This window comes from Camelus bactrianus, chromosome 11 (genome assembly GCF_048773025.1).
Source record: "Camelus bactrianus isolate YW-2024 breed Bactrian camel chromosome 11, ASM4877302v1, whole genome shotgun sequence".
Lineage (NCBI taxonomy): Eukaryota > Metazoa > Chordata > Mammalia > Artiodactyla > Camelidae > Camelus > Camelus bactrianus.
Window position 1 is genome coordinate 45434169 of NC_133549.1, and position 14757 is coordinate 45448925.

The 14757-nt window shown below is 46.0% G+C and overlaps 1 protein-coding gene across 44 annotated transcripts in view; it reads left to right on the top strand.

The window, feature by feature from the left end:
* SORBS1 (sorbin and SH3 domain containing 1) overlaps positions 1–14757 on the top strand; it is a 208282-nt gene that overhangs the window by 157804 nt on the left and 35721 nt on the right. For 22 of the 44 annotated variants that reach the window (XM_074373867.1, XM_074373873.1, XM_074373869.1 and 19 more), the window contains 4 exons: positions 3075–3140; positions 3707–3808; positions 6570–6619; positions 14552–14724. In XM_074373867.1, the coding sequence (XP_074229968.1) occupies positions 3075–3140; positions 3707–3808; positions 6570–6619; positions 14552–14724 (391 nt within the window). The remainder of the gene's footprint in view (positions 1–3074; positions 3141–3706; positions 3809–6569; positions 6620–14551; positions 14725–14757) is intronic. The other 22 variants (XM_074373872.1, XM_074373887.1, XM_074373905.1 and 19 more) reach the window with 3 other exon arrangements.

Here is a 14757-nt window from a genome sequence, read left to right on the forward strand (position 1 = left end):
TTAAGCATTGAATCCAGCATTCGAATCACTGTGATTTAGAACGATAGTTTTATTTGCAGATAGCAATTAACTTTATAGTTCAGTAAGATGTCCAATTCCCTAGTATTTTTTTCTTTCCCTAGTATATTTTTTAAAACAAAGACAGCAGGTGCTCTGGAATTGCTGATTTGATTTAGTGATGCTGAGCTTTGTTTGACTGTTCAGGCATCTTCTGAGTTAGGAGCACCTAACTTGCAAACACCTTGCTTGTAGGAACAGGCATTCCTCCCACCTTGTCCCCTCCCAGACACTGTCCCCTAATAGCAGCTAAGCAGTCATGGGTGAACAGCGCCACCTAGTGACCAGTGGAGAGGAACATGTCTAACCCAAAGTGCACCGTCTCCTCCCCTCCCCAAAGCTTTGGTACACACCTCACTTCTCTCTCTCCCTTCTTCCTCTGCTGCCCACCATTCAGATATCAGTGAAGCCTACCTCAGGCAGTCTTTTCCGCATGCAAATGTTTAACAGCATCCTAACCCTTTTTCTTTTTCTTAAAACCTACTCAGTTATCTCACGGATCTTTTGAAATGTAGGCCCCTCCCACACCCCCAAAAGGACCATGATTGGTGGACGCAACAATAATGCCATACTTTCATCAGGAAAAGCAAAAGCAGTTAGTTTTAAATTATATATAATAAGGAGTTCATGCCACTGATTTTTGAAGTCCTTTTCAGAATTCACAAATTTCTAGCTGTCTAATGTGCCAAATAACCAAGTTTTACTGAAATACTGACTTTTAGGAAAGGTTACAAAGCCATTTTTTTCTAATTAGTTGTGATTGATTTGTTTTTTACTAAATCTGTCATTTGTAAATACTTATATTTTTGTTAGCAATAGACAGTATTTCAGTCACAGCATACTTAAATAGGCTCTGTGAATAGTTCAGTAAATGACAGTGTCTCTACTGGAAACTGTGGTGTGAGCACCACACAGCCAATCCAGACAAATGTTGAGAACCAGTCCATTGTGTATTGGGACCTTCCTATCATTTGTACTCCTGTCCTGTTGTCCTAACTGCCTCTTAATTATTTAAAGACTTAGAGATGCTTTTCTAAAATGTCATTTTATCTGACCACAGAGTATTTCTTGCATAGACCTTAGAGTCCTTAAATGGGACTAGATGGGGCTTTTGAAGACTTGCCAAAATGACTAAGTCAAGTGCCCGTACCCTGAGGAAGAGCGTTTTGATGGACGGGTCCTTATGGTCCAAGGCGTCCTAAGGGTGGGCTTATCATATAGTTGAACCAAGTTGATGACTGGCTATTATTTCCAGGGTTTGGGAAGGTGTAGTGGGGAGAAATGTTTTCTTCTCTTCACTTCTCTCCTACCCCAGTCAACTCTGGGCCACAAAAGAGCAAGAGACACAAAGAAAAGGCATTTAAACCGTAGAAGTTGTTTTGGAAGATTTTCTAGTCATTCAGAAGCAGAATGAAATGAAAACTATCAAATCATGTGGATCATCATTTTTCTTTTTTATTCCACACCCACCCAGGCCCTGCTTCCCCCCAGGGAGGAAAGACTGCCTGAGCTGAAGGCGTTTACCCTGCACTCCCTTCTTCCTTGGCCCCTTTACTAAAAGGCACACAAAAGAAGCTGAAGTTTCAGCGAGCTCCTGACAGTAATACCTTTTTGGTCCAACAAGTTGTTGCAGAATATCAAATAATTCAAGACTCCGTGGACCATTTAGGGGAAGATTATTTAAAACAATTCAATTTGTAAGCACTGTCTTTTTTTTTTTTTTTTTTTTTGCAGTAAATAAAGAAATGAATGGGGGTACTGTCAGTGACTTTAAAAAGTCTTCTTCCCCAGATGAACATTCCAAGTGTATTAAGCACTTAAAAATGAGTGAATATTGTTAATGGCACTCACTTTACAAATTGCAGAATGTGTGTATACAGAGATCCCATCACTGACCTGTTGATGTCAGTGGTGACACACAGGCACCCTAAATCAGATTACTTGTCATTTGTAAATTCATTATAAAGGGCCTGGGTGTCAGCTTTTTCTTCTTTCCCTGCCCTAATTTTTATAGAAACTGATGTGATTTCTGTAAATAAGCTCAAGGCAAAATGTAAAACCAATTTGAATGCTTCCATAGAGTTAGCGATGATGAAATTTGCACAAGATTGTAGGAGTTATTAATGGTCTCATCTTCCTGGAGGTCATTGTGTAAGAAATTTCAAGTCTAAGTAGGGAGAGAAAAGTTTACTCGGTGGGAGAAAGGTTCAGGGTTAGGAGTGGCTTGTAGCTTCCAGACATCCTACTTTCTGAATCCTCCCCTCATTAAACTTACAACTCCGGGCAGATTTCCACCTTGGGGATGCAGCTCTAACATGAAGAGTTAAAGGAGAAAAAACAAAAATAACCTTACAGGTCAGTATTTAAATTCAAAATATAAACTCTGTCCTCTGAGGGAGGTAGAAGTGCTACCACTCGCAGTGCTACCCAAGTCTAGTAAACTGGAAAAGGAGATGGTTTTAATTTATGAGATTGTCTGGTTACTCAGCACAGTACTTAACACCCATTTTGTACATGGATTTCATTGTCAGGAACCACAGAAAGCACATTTACCTCCATTTGCCCTCCATTGGTCAGATTTCCAGATCCACACATTTAGGAACACGAATGAATTTGATGGCAGGGAAGACTGCTTCAAAGACATAGGATCTCAGGGTCGATCTTGGTTGGAAAAGAACAATGAGGGATTTAAGTGTTTCCCTTTTTGTTCAAATTGGCACTCATACTCTTTTCGTCCTTTGTTCCTTTCAAAGTTTTCGATATTTAAAATCCAACGACGATTGACTCTCGAGACACAGACATGGAACAAACTCCCCACTTGGCATTTCCAGCCCCCGAGTTCCGTGGGGTCCCCAGGTGGTCTCAGGAGGCAGGGCGCCCGCTCCTTCTGTTTTTAGTTCACTTTTCCGTGTTGGGACAGTTCTCCCAGTGTTGCCCCTCCTTGTTTGAGCGAGTCTCCATGTTTGTCTCTATGTCTTTATGCTCATTTCTTCATTTCCTCCTCTGCTTCCCGTCAGCCTCCCAAAAAGATATGGGATTATACTCCTGGAGACTGCTCTATCCTTCCTAGAGAGGATAGAAAGGTAATTCCGCTGTGCCTCCTCCCGTGGGCTCTGTGTGTGTGTGCGCGCGCGCTCTGGCCTGGCTAGTGTGAGTGTGTTGTGGGGTTTTTTCTTTTATTTTCTTAAATCCCTTTTTTTTTTAACTTGATTGTAACTTATTTTTTGGCTTGGTGATGAAACAGTTTAACAAAGTCTCTAAGACTTACACTAATATGTAGAGAGGTGTTTAAAGCAATTACTTAGTCCTCTGACATAGTATGTTTGCCAGCGTCACCATGCTCTGAAAAGAGAGAAAATAGGTATTTCCTTAAAGGTAGGTGTTTGCAGGACTTGCAGTTCCTGTCTTTAGCAAGTAGCGTAGTGTTTTGGAGCGCTGATTACCTCGGGATTTACATTTACGCCTAATGCTGCATTCTGTTCTCCTGTCTCTAACTCATCTCGAGTAAGCTCTGTGTTTTAGTCTTGCCATCTTTGCCTTATTAACGTGTGACACTGAACAGACTCATTTTTTCAAACGTAACCGTCCATTCTGCCTGCCTTTCCTCCTAACTAAAGCACTCTTTCCCGTCTTTTCTTTCTTGAACCAGACTAACCTAGAAAAAGATCTCAACCTCTGCCAAACAGAGTTAGAGGCAGACTTAGAAAAACCGGAGACGCTTAATAAAGCACCCAGTGCAAACCTGTCACAGGTATTTCCGAGTTTTTCTCCTGCCCTCAGTGCCCTTTGCTTTCTTCTTTGTTCTACAGTTGTTGATGTAGTTGAGGTGTTGAATGGTCACGCTGGTTATTTTTAAGCTGCATGGCTTTCTGACTCCTGTTTTAGATTACCTCCTCCCCCACCCCACCCCACTCCCCAGCTTAATTTTTGCTTGGATTCCTTTTGAGCTTGGCATCTTCCTTAAAGTTCAGATATTTCGTAATAATGCAGGGTGGCTGGTGATTTAGCTACTCCTCCATACCATCCTCTTTCTCTACTTTCAAGGGGTCACCTTTTTAACTTCCTTCTGCCCCCTTTGGGTGTTCACCTCCTCTGAATTTTCAGGGAGTCATTTTTGGGCAACTTGTCTTTTCTGCAGCCCTGGGAGATACCAACCTCAGAGATCATTTTCCAAAACTCAGAGGCAGTGATGTGAGTGCCTCTTATATGCGTGGTGCTGTCAGAGTAGTAGTATTTGTAATTTGCAAGATGAGAAAGTTCTCAATGAAAAAATGCACTCCGGAGGCCAGACGGCCTGGCCACAAGCATTTGAAACTCAGCCTGCATTGATATTCCTAAAGGGACCTAGGTCCCGGTGCAGTTTATCAAAGGATATGTCAGAAAGAGAGAGCAGCCAAGGTAAATGAGCTCCCAAGAGGAAGAAAAAATACCAAATGTTTGGAGAACTGCCCCAGGGCTCCCCGACAAAACAAAGGAGACTCTTAGAAGGAAAGAGTCTCTTCACAGAAAATAAAAAAGGAATGAGAACATTGATGAAGAGGTGAAGACGTCAGCGGACTATGGCAGGAGAAGTGGAAAATGCTAATGGATCATGTTGTTCTTAAGCAGAACTAAGACAAGGAGGGTCAGACCAGCAGCATGAGCAACTTGGGTACGAAGTCAGGAGAGTGTCAGAGACTCAAACCAGGGAAGAGGAAACCCAGGGGGGATGATGGCAGCGGCCCAGGGCCCGGAACAAGAGGGGCAGAAGCCGAGAAGGGCAAGCACATCCAGGGGAGTTAGGGTTTGGGAAGCCAGAGTCACCGAAGGGTGAGGCAGCCGCAGGACCAGCGGTCGGGCACAGGGGAGGCTGAGAAGGTGAGCAGAGTGCACACAATCAGGCGATGGGCGGGGAAAGTGGGGGGCTGAGTTACAGCCGGTATGGAGACTGGAACCAGCTGTAGCTGCTGTGGGGATGGAGGTCTGAGTGAGTCGGAGCAGAACTGTGGCTACAGCTAAGTCCTGAAGTGAGCTGGGGTGCAGGACGGGGGCCCAGAACAAATCAACACTTTCCAGGGTCTGAGGTGGTTCCTAAAACATGCCAGGATGGAGGACAACTGAAGGGCCACCTCCCTGGGCAGAGATGGCACCGGTACCTCCAGCCCTGCCCAGGGCTGGGTGGGTGGACCCAAAGGAGCGTCAGCTGCAGAGAAGAATCACCTTGATGGACTTGGGTTCAGCTGTGTGTCACCCTAATGCAGCTGAGATGTGCTGAGGGAGGTTCTGAATCAGCACAGAAATGGACTCTGCCCTCAGGAACATGGCAGCTTAGTCACACTCACAAATAAACGTTCTCTAACACTAAGAACTGAATAAACACTGTGGGCTCTAAGCTCTCAGAAGAGGGAGAGACCCTAGGGGAAATCGGGGAGGATTTCTCAGGAGTTGGCCGAGATCTTAAAGGACTGATGGAATTTAGGAACATGGTGGAAATGGGGACCGAGAATGGGACAGGTGCCAAGGGTGGGAGACTCCAGGAAAGGATGGGCCGGAGAGACTGGTGCAGGCAAAGGGGCTGGAAGGATGGATGTGGAGGTGAGAGCAGGGCCTTCTTAGGAGGGATGGGGGTGGCCGGGCCGGTGGGTGAGCCCTGATGGAGGTGCCTCCCCTCCTGTCATCTCCTTCATTCACCGTCTCTTCCTTTCCTTGCTCCTGTTTCTCTCCTTTCCTCAAGTATCTCTCCCCAGGTGGCTTGTTTTCCTTGATGTGGTCATTAGTAGAGGCAGGAGCATCTTTCAAAGCTAACGTTTACACTGATGTGTGCAACTGCCACATCATTTTTAAAAACAAATGTATCGAACCCTTTGCCTTTCTTCTTCTAAGACAGCAGAGACCCTAGACCGTGTGGTTGTGCTGCCTTTTCTCTGCACGGAGCTCCTGGCAGTTTTCTTCGTTTTGCGTAGTGGCCTGTAGTTTTATAACACCGTTCCTCCACTCGTGCTGAAATGCTCATTGATAGGTTTAGTGAAACTGCATTTCTCCCCATTTCTACATGTCTAAATCTGCAGGGGGAAACAGTCTAAAACTGCTGTCTTTTAAAATGCATTTTTGTACGTTCTGTGCCTGAAGTGTTGGGTGACCCTCTCTGGCTGTGGCATTTGGGTGCATGAAGGAGTCCAGTGGGCTTGGCAGGGGGTCTGAGGGCTGGGGATGAGCTGGTGAAGGATGCTGTCCATGTCACTTATGCATGTTGCCAAATGGTGGGCCATCTGCCTGGCGGGCCTGCGACCGAAGGTAAACGTAAAGAGTTTATGTGGCTGTCCCCTGACCCACCCAGAGAGCCTTGGCTGTGGCCACTGGGCGGTACAGAGAGCCCTCCACCAGCACTGAAGCCTTTCCAGCCGGCTCTCTGTCTCCCAGGGGGCCTCATCTGAATTAGGAAAGGAAGGGGGCATCTCTCTCTTTTCCCCTTGACTTGAAACATCTGGGTCAAAATAAATCATCTACACCTTTTCTTTTTTTGACATTTACAGAGCTCTGCAGTCAGCCCCACTCCGGACATTTCTTCAGAGCCTCCTGGATAGTAAGTTGCCACTGTTTCCATGGCTTAATGTATTAAATGTCAGAAATGGGTAGAAGCTTGTGTTTTATTTGTTATCAGTCTAGTGGCTCTGGATGATGTACAGTTCGGTGATAAGTAGCAATTTAATTATAGTCTTCCAATTATTTTTCTTTTTTCTCCTCATCCGAATTAATTTTGTGGGTGGTTTATATTACCTTTAATAAGCTTTTCTCTGCATTGGCATCTTTAGAATGTTTGTCTGAGTTTAGAATCAGCGTTCTCCTCATTTGCTGATTCTTGCGGGGAGCGGGTGAATGACTGAGGCCGCATCTGGTATAAAGGGGGATAGGGGGTTAGGTCCTCGGGCTGGACCTGTCACGGGGAAATATGGGGCCGAGAGGGGGCTAACTCGTTTGAGTCTCAGAGATCTGGATTTGTTTCCCCATACTAGTTCTTAGAATTCTACCTGGGTACACTGCACACACTTCCTCATGGGGTAACCACCAGCCTCCTTTCCTCCCCAAACCATCCCATGTCCTGTCCCAGATTCCTGGTCTCAGTACTTTGTTATATAGCTGTCGTCCCAGCCAAAGATGTTGGTGTTGCCCCCACCCTTACAGACCTGGGAAATAGCTTGTATAACTGAGCTCTGAGCCTTCCTGTTCCCAGTCTCGCGTTCCTACCTCTTACAGTGCTTACTTCTATTGCTCTGCACCTGAATTCTGCTCTTGTGTTGTTATAACTACTAGTAAGTTATAAACTCCATGCATCTCCATAGTGCCTGGTACATACAAGAGATCTGGGAGCTATCTGGCAGGAGTGGCTTCTCATCCCATCACCATTATGTCAGCACCTACAGCTCACTCTGAAATACAAGGGGGAGAGGCACACTCTAACCTGCTCCACGTAGGTGGGGTGAAGCCACAGTGAGCAAAGTTCACTTGTTCAAACAGAAGCCTGACTTGGTCTGAATGCTGAGCTTATGGATCGGAGGGGCAAATATCATGGTCACTTGGGCATATCCAAGCTGCCCTGCCCAAGAAGGCATTTTGCAAGAGTAGTTTCATTTGAAAATCAGTCAGCAGGGATTGGCGTATTTGGGTGGAAAGTTGCTTCAGGTGGCTGGCTGGCTGAGTGAACTTCTGCTGGACCTAAGGCACTATGCTGGGTATTAGAAGAGGAGCATAAGATGCAGTCTCCCACTAGTTTTAGGGGCAAAACACACACAAAAATAAATGTTAATAAAGAATAAGGCAACATGGCCAATGAATGAAATAGATCATAAAGGTTAAAAGTACTCGGAAGAGAAGGCAGCTCCCACAGGCTGTCAGAGTGAGGAGCACAGGTCTTGAATGAAATGATAATTTTCATTCAACTTAGTATTTGCTACGTGCCAGGCCCTGTGCTTAGCATCGCATGTTCTTGACCTCATTTAGCCCTCAGCGTTCCAGGATCAGGCGTCATTTTTAATCCCCATTGTGTAGCTGAGGAAACGGGCACATCAAGGTAGCATGTGCCCAGGTTCCACAGCTGTGCGCGGCAGAGCCGTCGCCTGAGGAGGGACGATGGAGCTCCAGGCCAGGGCCTGCCTCAATTGACGGGTGTTAGCAGTAAACTCTCACCTGCACACGTACTGATTCATAATAAGTGAACAGAAGGCATGCTAAGATTAACTGTCTTGAGTGATGAAAAACAACTTAAGCAACTATTTGTGTAGTAGTGTGTTAGCAGGATTGAAGGGGACTAATGCAAGCTTTTTAAGAGAGCAGACCACTTTCAGAGACTCTGAGCAATTGTGTACATAAAGGTATTTGAGGTGTGCATTTACCAAGCGCTCGTATTTGTATCATTGAAATAGGTCTCCAAAGACCTCTGTTTTTCAGCCATAGCCCCGCTCTCATGAAACACTTGGCAGGAAGGAATAAGCTTTTCCCTCCTGCTATTCTGTCATTTGGGGGTTTTTCAGTAATTCAGGTTTGGTTTTCTCCCAGTTGGTTCAAGTGAGTAAGGTTTTTCTGTATTTGGAGTTGGTAAGGAGCCAGCCTAAGCCAGTGCCTGACACATGGGGAAACACACAATAAATGTTTGCTGAATAAATGAATGCATCTATAAATCTTAATTAACTGGAATCTGGCTCACGTAGTACCAAGGCAGGCAGCTTTGAACTGCATCTGGCCTTTTTCACCACATGGACAGGAATCACATGTGAAAAAAACACTGGCAAGGCTTGACTTAACCCAAGGACTGAAGAAAGAGGAATCACCAATGGCCCGGGTTCAGAAACTCTGTGGTCCCTGGAATAGTGGCGGTGTTGTTTTACATCCACATTCACATCTTGGGGAGACTGCGGTTTAGAATTTTATTAACTTGAGTCCATATCACAATATTGAAAGAACCTGGGAAGAGAGGAAGAAATTCTCCCATAGTCCCAATATCCTAATGCAACTATCAGTCCTTCCTCTCAAAAAATATATTTTTATGCTTGGGATCATAGTGTATGCCCCACTTCGTATTTTATTTCCCTGGAGTTTTCAGATTTATAAGTCAGTAGTGTAGACTACTTGTTATTTTCATCATTACTTAGCATTTTGACATTGATTAGCACAAATGCATGTTTTGCCTAACCAAAGAGCTTTACTGTATTCAGCCAGCAGGTGGCACTCAAGAACAAGCTGCTCTTTCCTAAATGGTGATGGTTCGCTAGAGAAAACACTTTTTCCCCCCTAATCTCATGTAAGATCAAAACACAAATCATTGCCTGAAGAACTGTATGAAAGATTAGAGATTCCTCTAGGTCTCTGTGTGCATGAAGGCATTTAATTTCATAGAATCGTTTATTCCACTAATACATATTTATTGAACAACAGTGCTAGACACCAGGCATGCAAAGATTGATCAAATAAACTGCCTTCCCTTAAGGGACTCAGAGTGTCATTGGGAAATTATACACTTGTACATAACAATCAAAATGCAGTGTGGTAAATGCAGTGATGGGACCCACAAAGGAGTGAACACTTCTGTTGTCCGGGAGAGAAAAGAAAGGTTTCACAGAGCAGCAGCAAATGAGTTAGAGAGTGATAAATATATGATGTCACTTACATGTGGAATCTAAAAAATGATACAAATGAACTTATTTACAAAACAGAAATAGACTCACAGACATAGAGAACAAACATGGTTAACAAAGGGGAAAGAGGTGAGGAGGGATAAATTAGGAGTTTGGGATTAACAGATACAAACTACTGTGTATAAAATAAACAAGGACCTACCGTATAGCACAAGGAACTAGATCAATATCATAGCCTGTAACAGAAAAGAATCTGAGAAAGAATAGATACATATGAATAGCTAAATCATGTTGCTGTATACCTGAAACTAACACAGCATTGTAAATCAACTATACTTCAATAAAAAAGTGAATGACAGTAACATATTATAAATACAAAACATTTTTTATGCAATACAAAGGCTCTAAGATTGTCTAGACTCCCTCCCCCAAAGTCTAGGCAGTTACTTTTTTTTTTTCTTTCTGAAAACAGCAAGTGGTTCTGAACAGTGAATTTAGTGAAGCTGGAATTTTTGTGTCTATTTTGTCCCCTGTTGAATCTCCATGTAGGAGAGTGATTGACACTTAGTAGATGCTTGGTAAATAATCGTGGAGTGAGTCAAGTGAGCAATGGAATGACATATTGAGATCTTCTCTAGAATTATCACTGGCAGTGATTTACAAAGATGATTGGAGAGACTCCAGTGGGAGCGATGGTGTGCTTTCTGCAGAGGTGGAGGTGAGCGCTTGTGAGCGGTCCAGGGAGGAAGAGAGAGAAAGGATGAATGTGTGCTGTTATCAAGGACAGGGAGTAAGCAGGACTTGGTGACTGCTTAGGTCTGGGAGCAAGGAGAGGGCGAAGGGGTTGATTCTTCAGCATTCTAGCATGAGTGAAGGAAGACAGAGGAGCAGAGCCAGGTTTGGTCTGGGACATGTTGGATTTAAGATGCCTGAGGACCACTCAGGTGAGGATGTCTAGAAGGCACTTGAATGTCTGTGTCTGGAGCTCAAAAGAAAATCTTCATCTATTTGAAGATGGATTTCTTGGGTAGTCTCACCATGCTTGTTAGTTTTGCAGTTGAAAGAAACTGAGGCTGAGCGAAGCCGATTGTTTCCAAGTTTTTAAACAGAGCGGGTTAGCCTCAGCTGATCCCATTCCTTGTTGGAGCCAGGGTGGAATCACAGCCTGCCAGGACCCTGCCTGCCTCCTCCGGAGCCCGCCTGTTAGCATGATTGGAAACAGTTGGCCCTAAAATGACTGCTCTGTTCTCTCACTTTATTCTTCTAGTGAATGTGTTTTTGTTGAATCCCCCTTGAAACTCAGCAGCCAGCTCTGCAGCTTAGCCAAGAGGATGAGTTCTCCGCACTGTCTCCTCCTGGCTTGCTCTTTCGGAGCTGAAAATGGCTCAACTCAGGCTGCAGGGGGCTGCGCTGCTGAATTTGACTTGATTTGTTAACTAATCGGTGGCTGCTGGTCCTGATTGGGCCTTCCTCCATCAGCCTGGCTGGTTTTCCCATCCTCTCTGATCTGTTTGAACCCAGCAAAGACCCAACAACTCTGTGACCTTCTGCAAATGCCTTCAGCACTCTTGGTCCTCAGGTTCCCCTCTGGGACAGTGGGACAGATGACAGGTCTCTCCAACATTAGGAAGTCTGATGGAGGTGATACATTTAAAAACATTGTTCCAGAGCTTTTGGACACTGTTTTTAAACAAGAAGCCCCTTAGTTGCAGTGTTACACATCTGGGAAAAGTGTGTTGGCTTTGGTATCAGAAAGAAAACAATTGGCTATGGCAAATCCATTCTGAGGGATTTCCTGAGTGCTGGTTTGTTGTTCTGTTGGGGAAACAGGAAAAAATGGTGATAAGGAGTGGAATAAAGCCAGAAGTGGGGTGGCTGTGGGTGGGAGCTGGGTTCTGACAGCTGGTGAGGTGGTGGGGGTGTGAAGTCAAGCAGCCGGTTATGGCCTTGAGTCATGACCAAATGAAGTTAGGAGGGACTAGAGCAGACTGGGTTGCAAGTCCTGACCAAGGCTGAGGCAGTTCAGAGAATGGCAGGGTAGGAGCTGCTGTCAGTCACTCCTGATGCTCAGGGAGATCTGGTGACTCCAGACTAAGGCGAGCAGGGCTTCTGAGACTGTCCCCTCACAAAATGAACCTCAGTCACCACGGTGTTGGTTGGTGAGGCTGAGGACATCTATATGTGGATCTTTTCTCAGTTGATGTTGTACAGAAAGGAGAAACATGGGGTTAAACTGAAGGATAGAGTCAGAAAATGCAACCAAAAGAAGAGGGTGGACTGAAAGGGAAATTTAGAAAAGGGCCTGATTGATTTTTAATAACAAAATTGAAAGTTAAAGCCAGTTTAGATGAGCTTACATTTGTTTAAATTGGCATATATTGCCACAACCTTGCCAGGCACCTTTAGGGGTCCTCCAGCCCTCTAGGGAGGGTTGACAGCTTTTATCAACCAGAACATGGGATGGCAGCTGCAGGCAGAAGCAGGTGAGCCCAAAGCGGCATGCGTGGCAGCCCCTGTCCCCCAGCCTGGAAAGCCAAGCCTCTTGGTCTCTAGGGGTGGGAATGGGCGCCTCCAGGCAGGGGTCAGGGGCACCAGTAAGGAGAGCAGCGTAAGCCAGGGCCAGCCTAACTCCCTGCTTTGTTCCTCTTGCCACCCTTCCGATGACTCCAGTCACTGATGTCTGATGTCAGGAAATCGGAGCCCTTGGTAAATGTGATAGAATCCTTGTACCTGTGGATTTCTAAATACGTAATTTTGCAAATCACAACCTATCCTTAGTCAGATTGTGTGTGCCAAATTTGCTTTCCGAAAATGTGACCTTTGATTCATTCCACAAGTATTTATTGAGTGAATTCATGGCCGAGATAGTCTAGTGGGCTCCTGCAAATAAGAGTCTCACCCCTTCCCGCCCCCTCCCACGGGCTTCTTCTGTCTGAGACACACCTTGGAGGCTGCTCTGCAGACTCACGTCCTTCACATGCTTTTGTTCTTAGCTTCGAGGGAGGTTTTCTGGCCCGTCAGATTCCCAGTAATGCTCTCTGGCTTCAGCTGAGGAAAGAGGGAAAGCGTTTGACCCCCAGACCTAGGCCAGAGTGAATGAGGGGGTGCCCTGACTGCCTGGCAGGCCCCTGAATGGAGCACGTGGGGCCTGTAAACAGCAGGGGGCACAGGGCCAGGGCCCAGGGCTTGGTGGCGACTGGGAGGGGGTTACCAGGGCTGGAAGCAGTGGAATTGCTCAGGGGAACCTAACAGCACCAAGGCAGAGACATTACCTGTCCAACCACAGGGCCTCCGCCTCTTTTCCACTTCTGACCCCTAGTTCTGGACCCATGTGTCCCAGGGGTGCATTCATGGCAGGTGACACTCGGCAGTGATGATGCACACGGAGCTCCAGCATCCTTAAGTCCCTGTCTCCCCTGATGTGTGAGCCTGGGCCCTCAGAAGGCACTACCTCCTGGGTGGTGGGGAAATGCTACATAGAAAACAGCCACTGAGGGTACTAACCATGCCGGCTTTAACGAGAGCCTGACTCCCAGGGCCTCGTCCTCATCTGAAAATGGAGGAAATAGGATTGTTTGTGGGAATTAAAGAGAGAGTGATCACCCAGCACTTAGCGCAGTGCCTCCCACACAGGAGTGCTCGCCAAGAGGGGTGGGGCTGCTCATGCCGTGACTGTCGGCACTGCAGGGGACCCAGAGTCTGTGGGAAGGGTAAAATGGTTCAATCATGATGCAAGGGTGAAGGGAAGGAGACGGACAGGTGTGTGAGAAAGCACATGCAGCCCAGTGTTCCTTGTAGAATCTAGGTTGGGCAGTGGTGTGTGGAATGTTCACTCGTATAATTCCTCAAGCTTTTCTTTCCACTGGATAATATTCATAATAAAATGTTGGGAATTGGTGATTCCATCCAGCTGTTTACAACTTCAGGGCTGAAAAGTCCATGGTGATGCCAGTAAACAGAATTCAGTAGGACTGAAAAGCAGCCTAGTGGGAGCCTGAGTGCTTCCGCAGGGAAGGGGTCATCACTTATCCGAGCGAGTGTGTGTGCACGTGTGTGAGTGTGCCTGTGTGTCGGTGTGCCAGTGGGTGAGGGCATGGAAAACTGGAATCAGGGGAAAGGGAGGCTTCAGCCAGTAAGTGCTCTTCATTTTTTCTGTGCCCCACCTGCTTCTAAAAAGGATTTGTGGTAACTTGCAAAAATGCCTAGACTTTCAACAAGACAAGAATAATTGAAGGATGTCAATGAGCAATAGTTTTTACTCATAATACACGTCATAAGGTTCTGAATACAGATCTGGAAAGCAGTGGGTGCAAAATGTGGCTGGGATCAGAGCATGTAGAATCCCAGCTTCCAGTTGCACTTGGTGGCTGATCTTCCGAGAGCCCAGAACAGCTGGGCCATCTCCTTTCACTGTTGATTTTAATGCTCCACTAGTCAAAGCCCTTCTGAAAAACCCAGAAAAATAACCCAGGTGGTGGACCTGAAGTGGCCAACGCTGGCCAGCAACATCTTAGAGGCCCCACTCATGTCCTCGACTGTCCCATCTTGTGTGCAGCCCCTGCACCCCCCCCCCCCCGCCTTCTGTCCCCAGGCAGTGTTTCTCAGAGTTATTCTTTTAGAGCACAAATGCAGGCATCTCAGTTAGAGAGCCCCGCTGTTTGGCTTCCTGAGCATTGAGGGGCACCCGTGGGCCTGTCTTGTCTGTAGAGCTCTGTCTAAATAAGATTGCCTTTTAAAAAGGACAGTGCTTGGTTGGGATGCCAGGAAATGTGTCCCCTTGTCCTCAGCTGATGGTGTGCTTTTTAGAAAAATGTTAAAAACACTAAAACTCTTATTTTCTGTTTTTTTTCCCCCTTCTCTTTCTTTGAAAATTACCTTGTTCTTAGTATATATTCTTCCAACTTCCACGCCGTGAAGAGGGAATCAGATGGGGCTCCTGGGGATCTTGCTAGCTTGGAGAGCGAGAGGCAGATTTACAAAAGCGTCTTGGAAGGAGGAGACATCCCTCTCCAGGGCCTGAGCGGCCTCAAGCGGCCATCCAGCTCAGCCTCCACTAAAGGTAACTGGGTGAAGCCTGCTGGCTCTCGCCCGT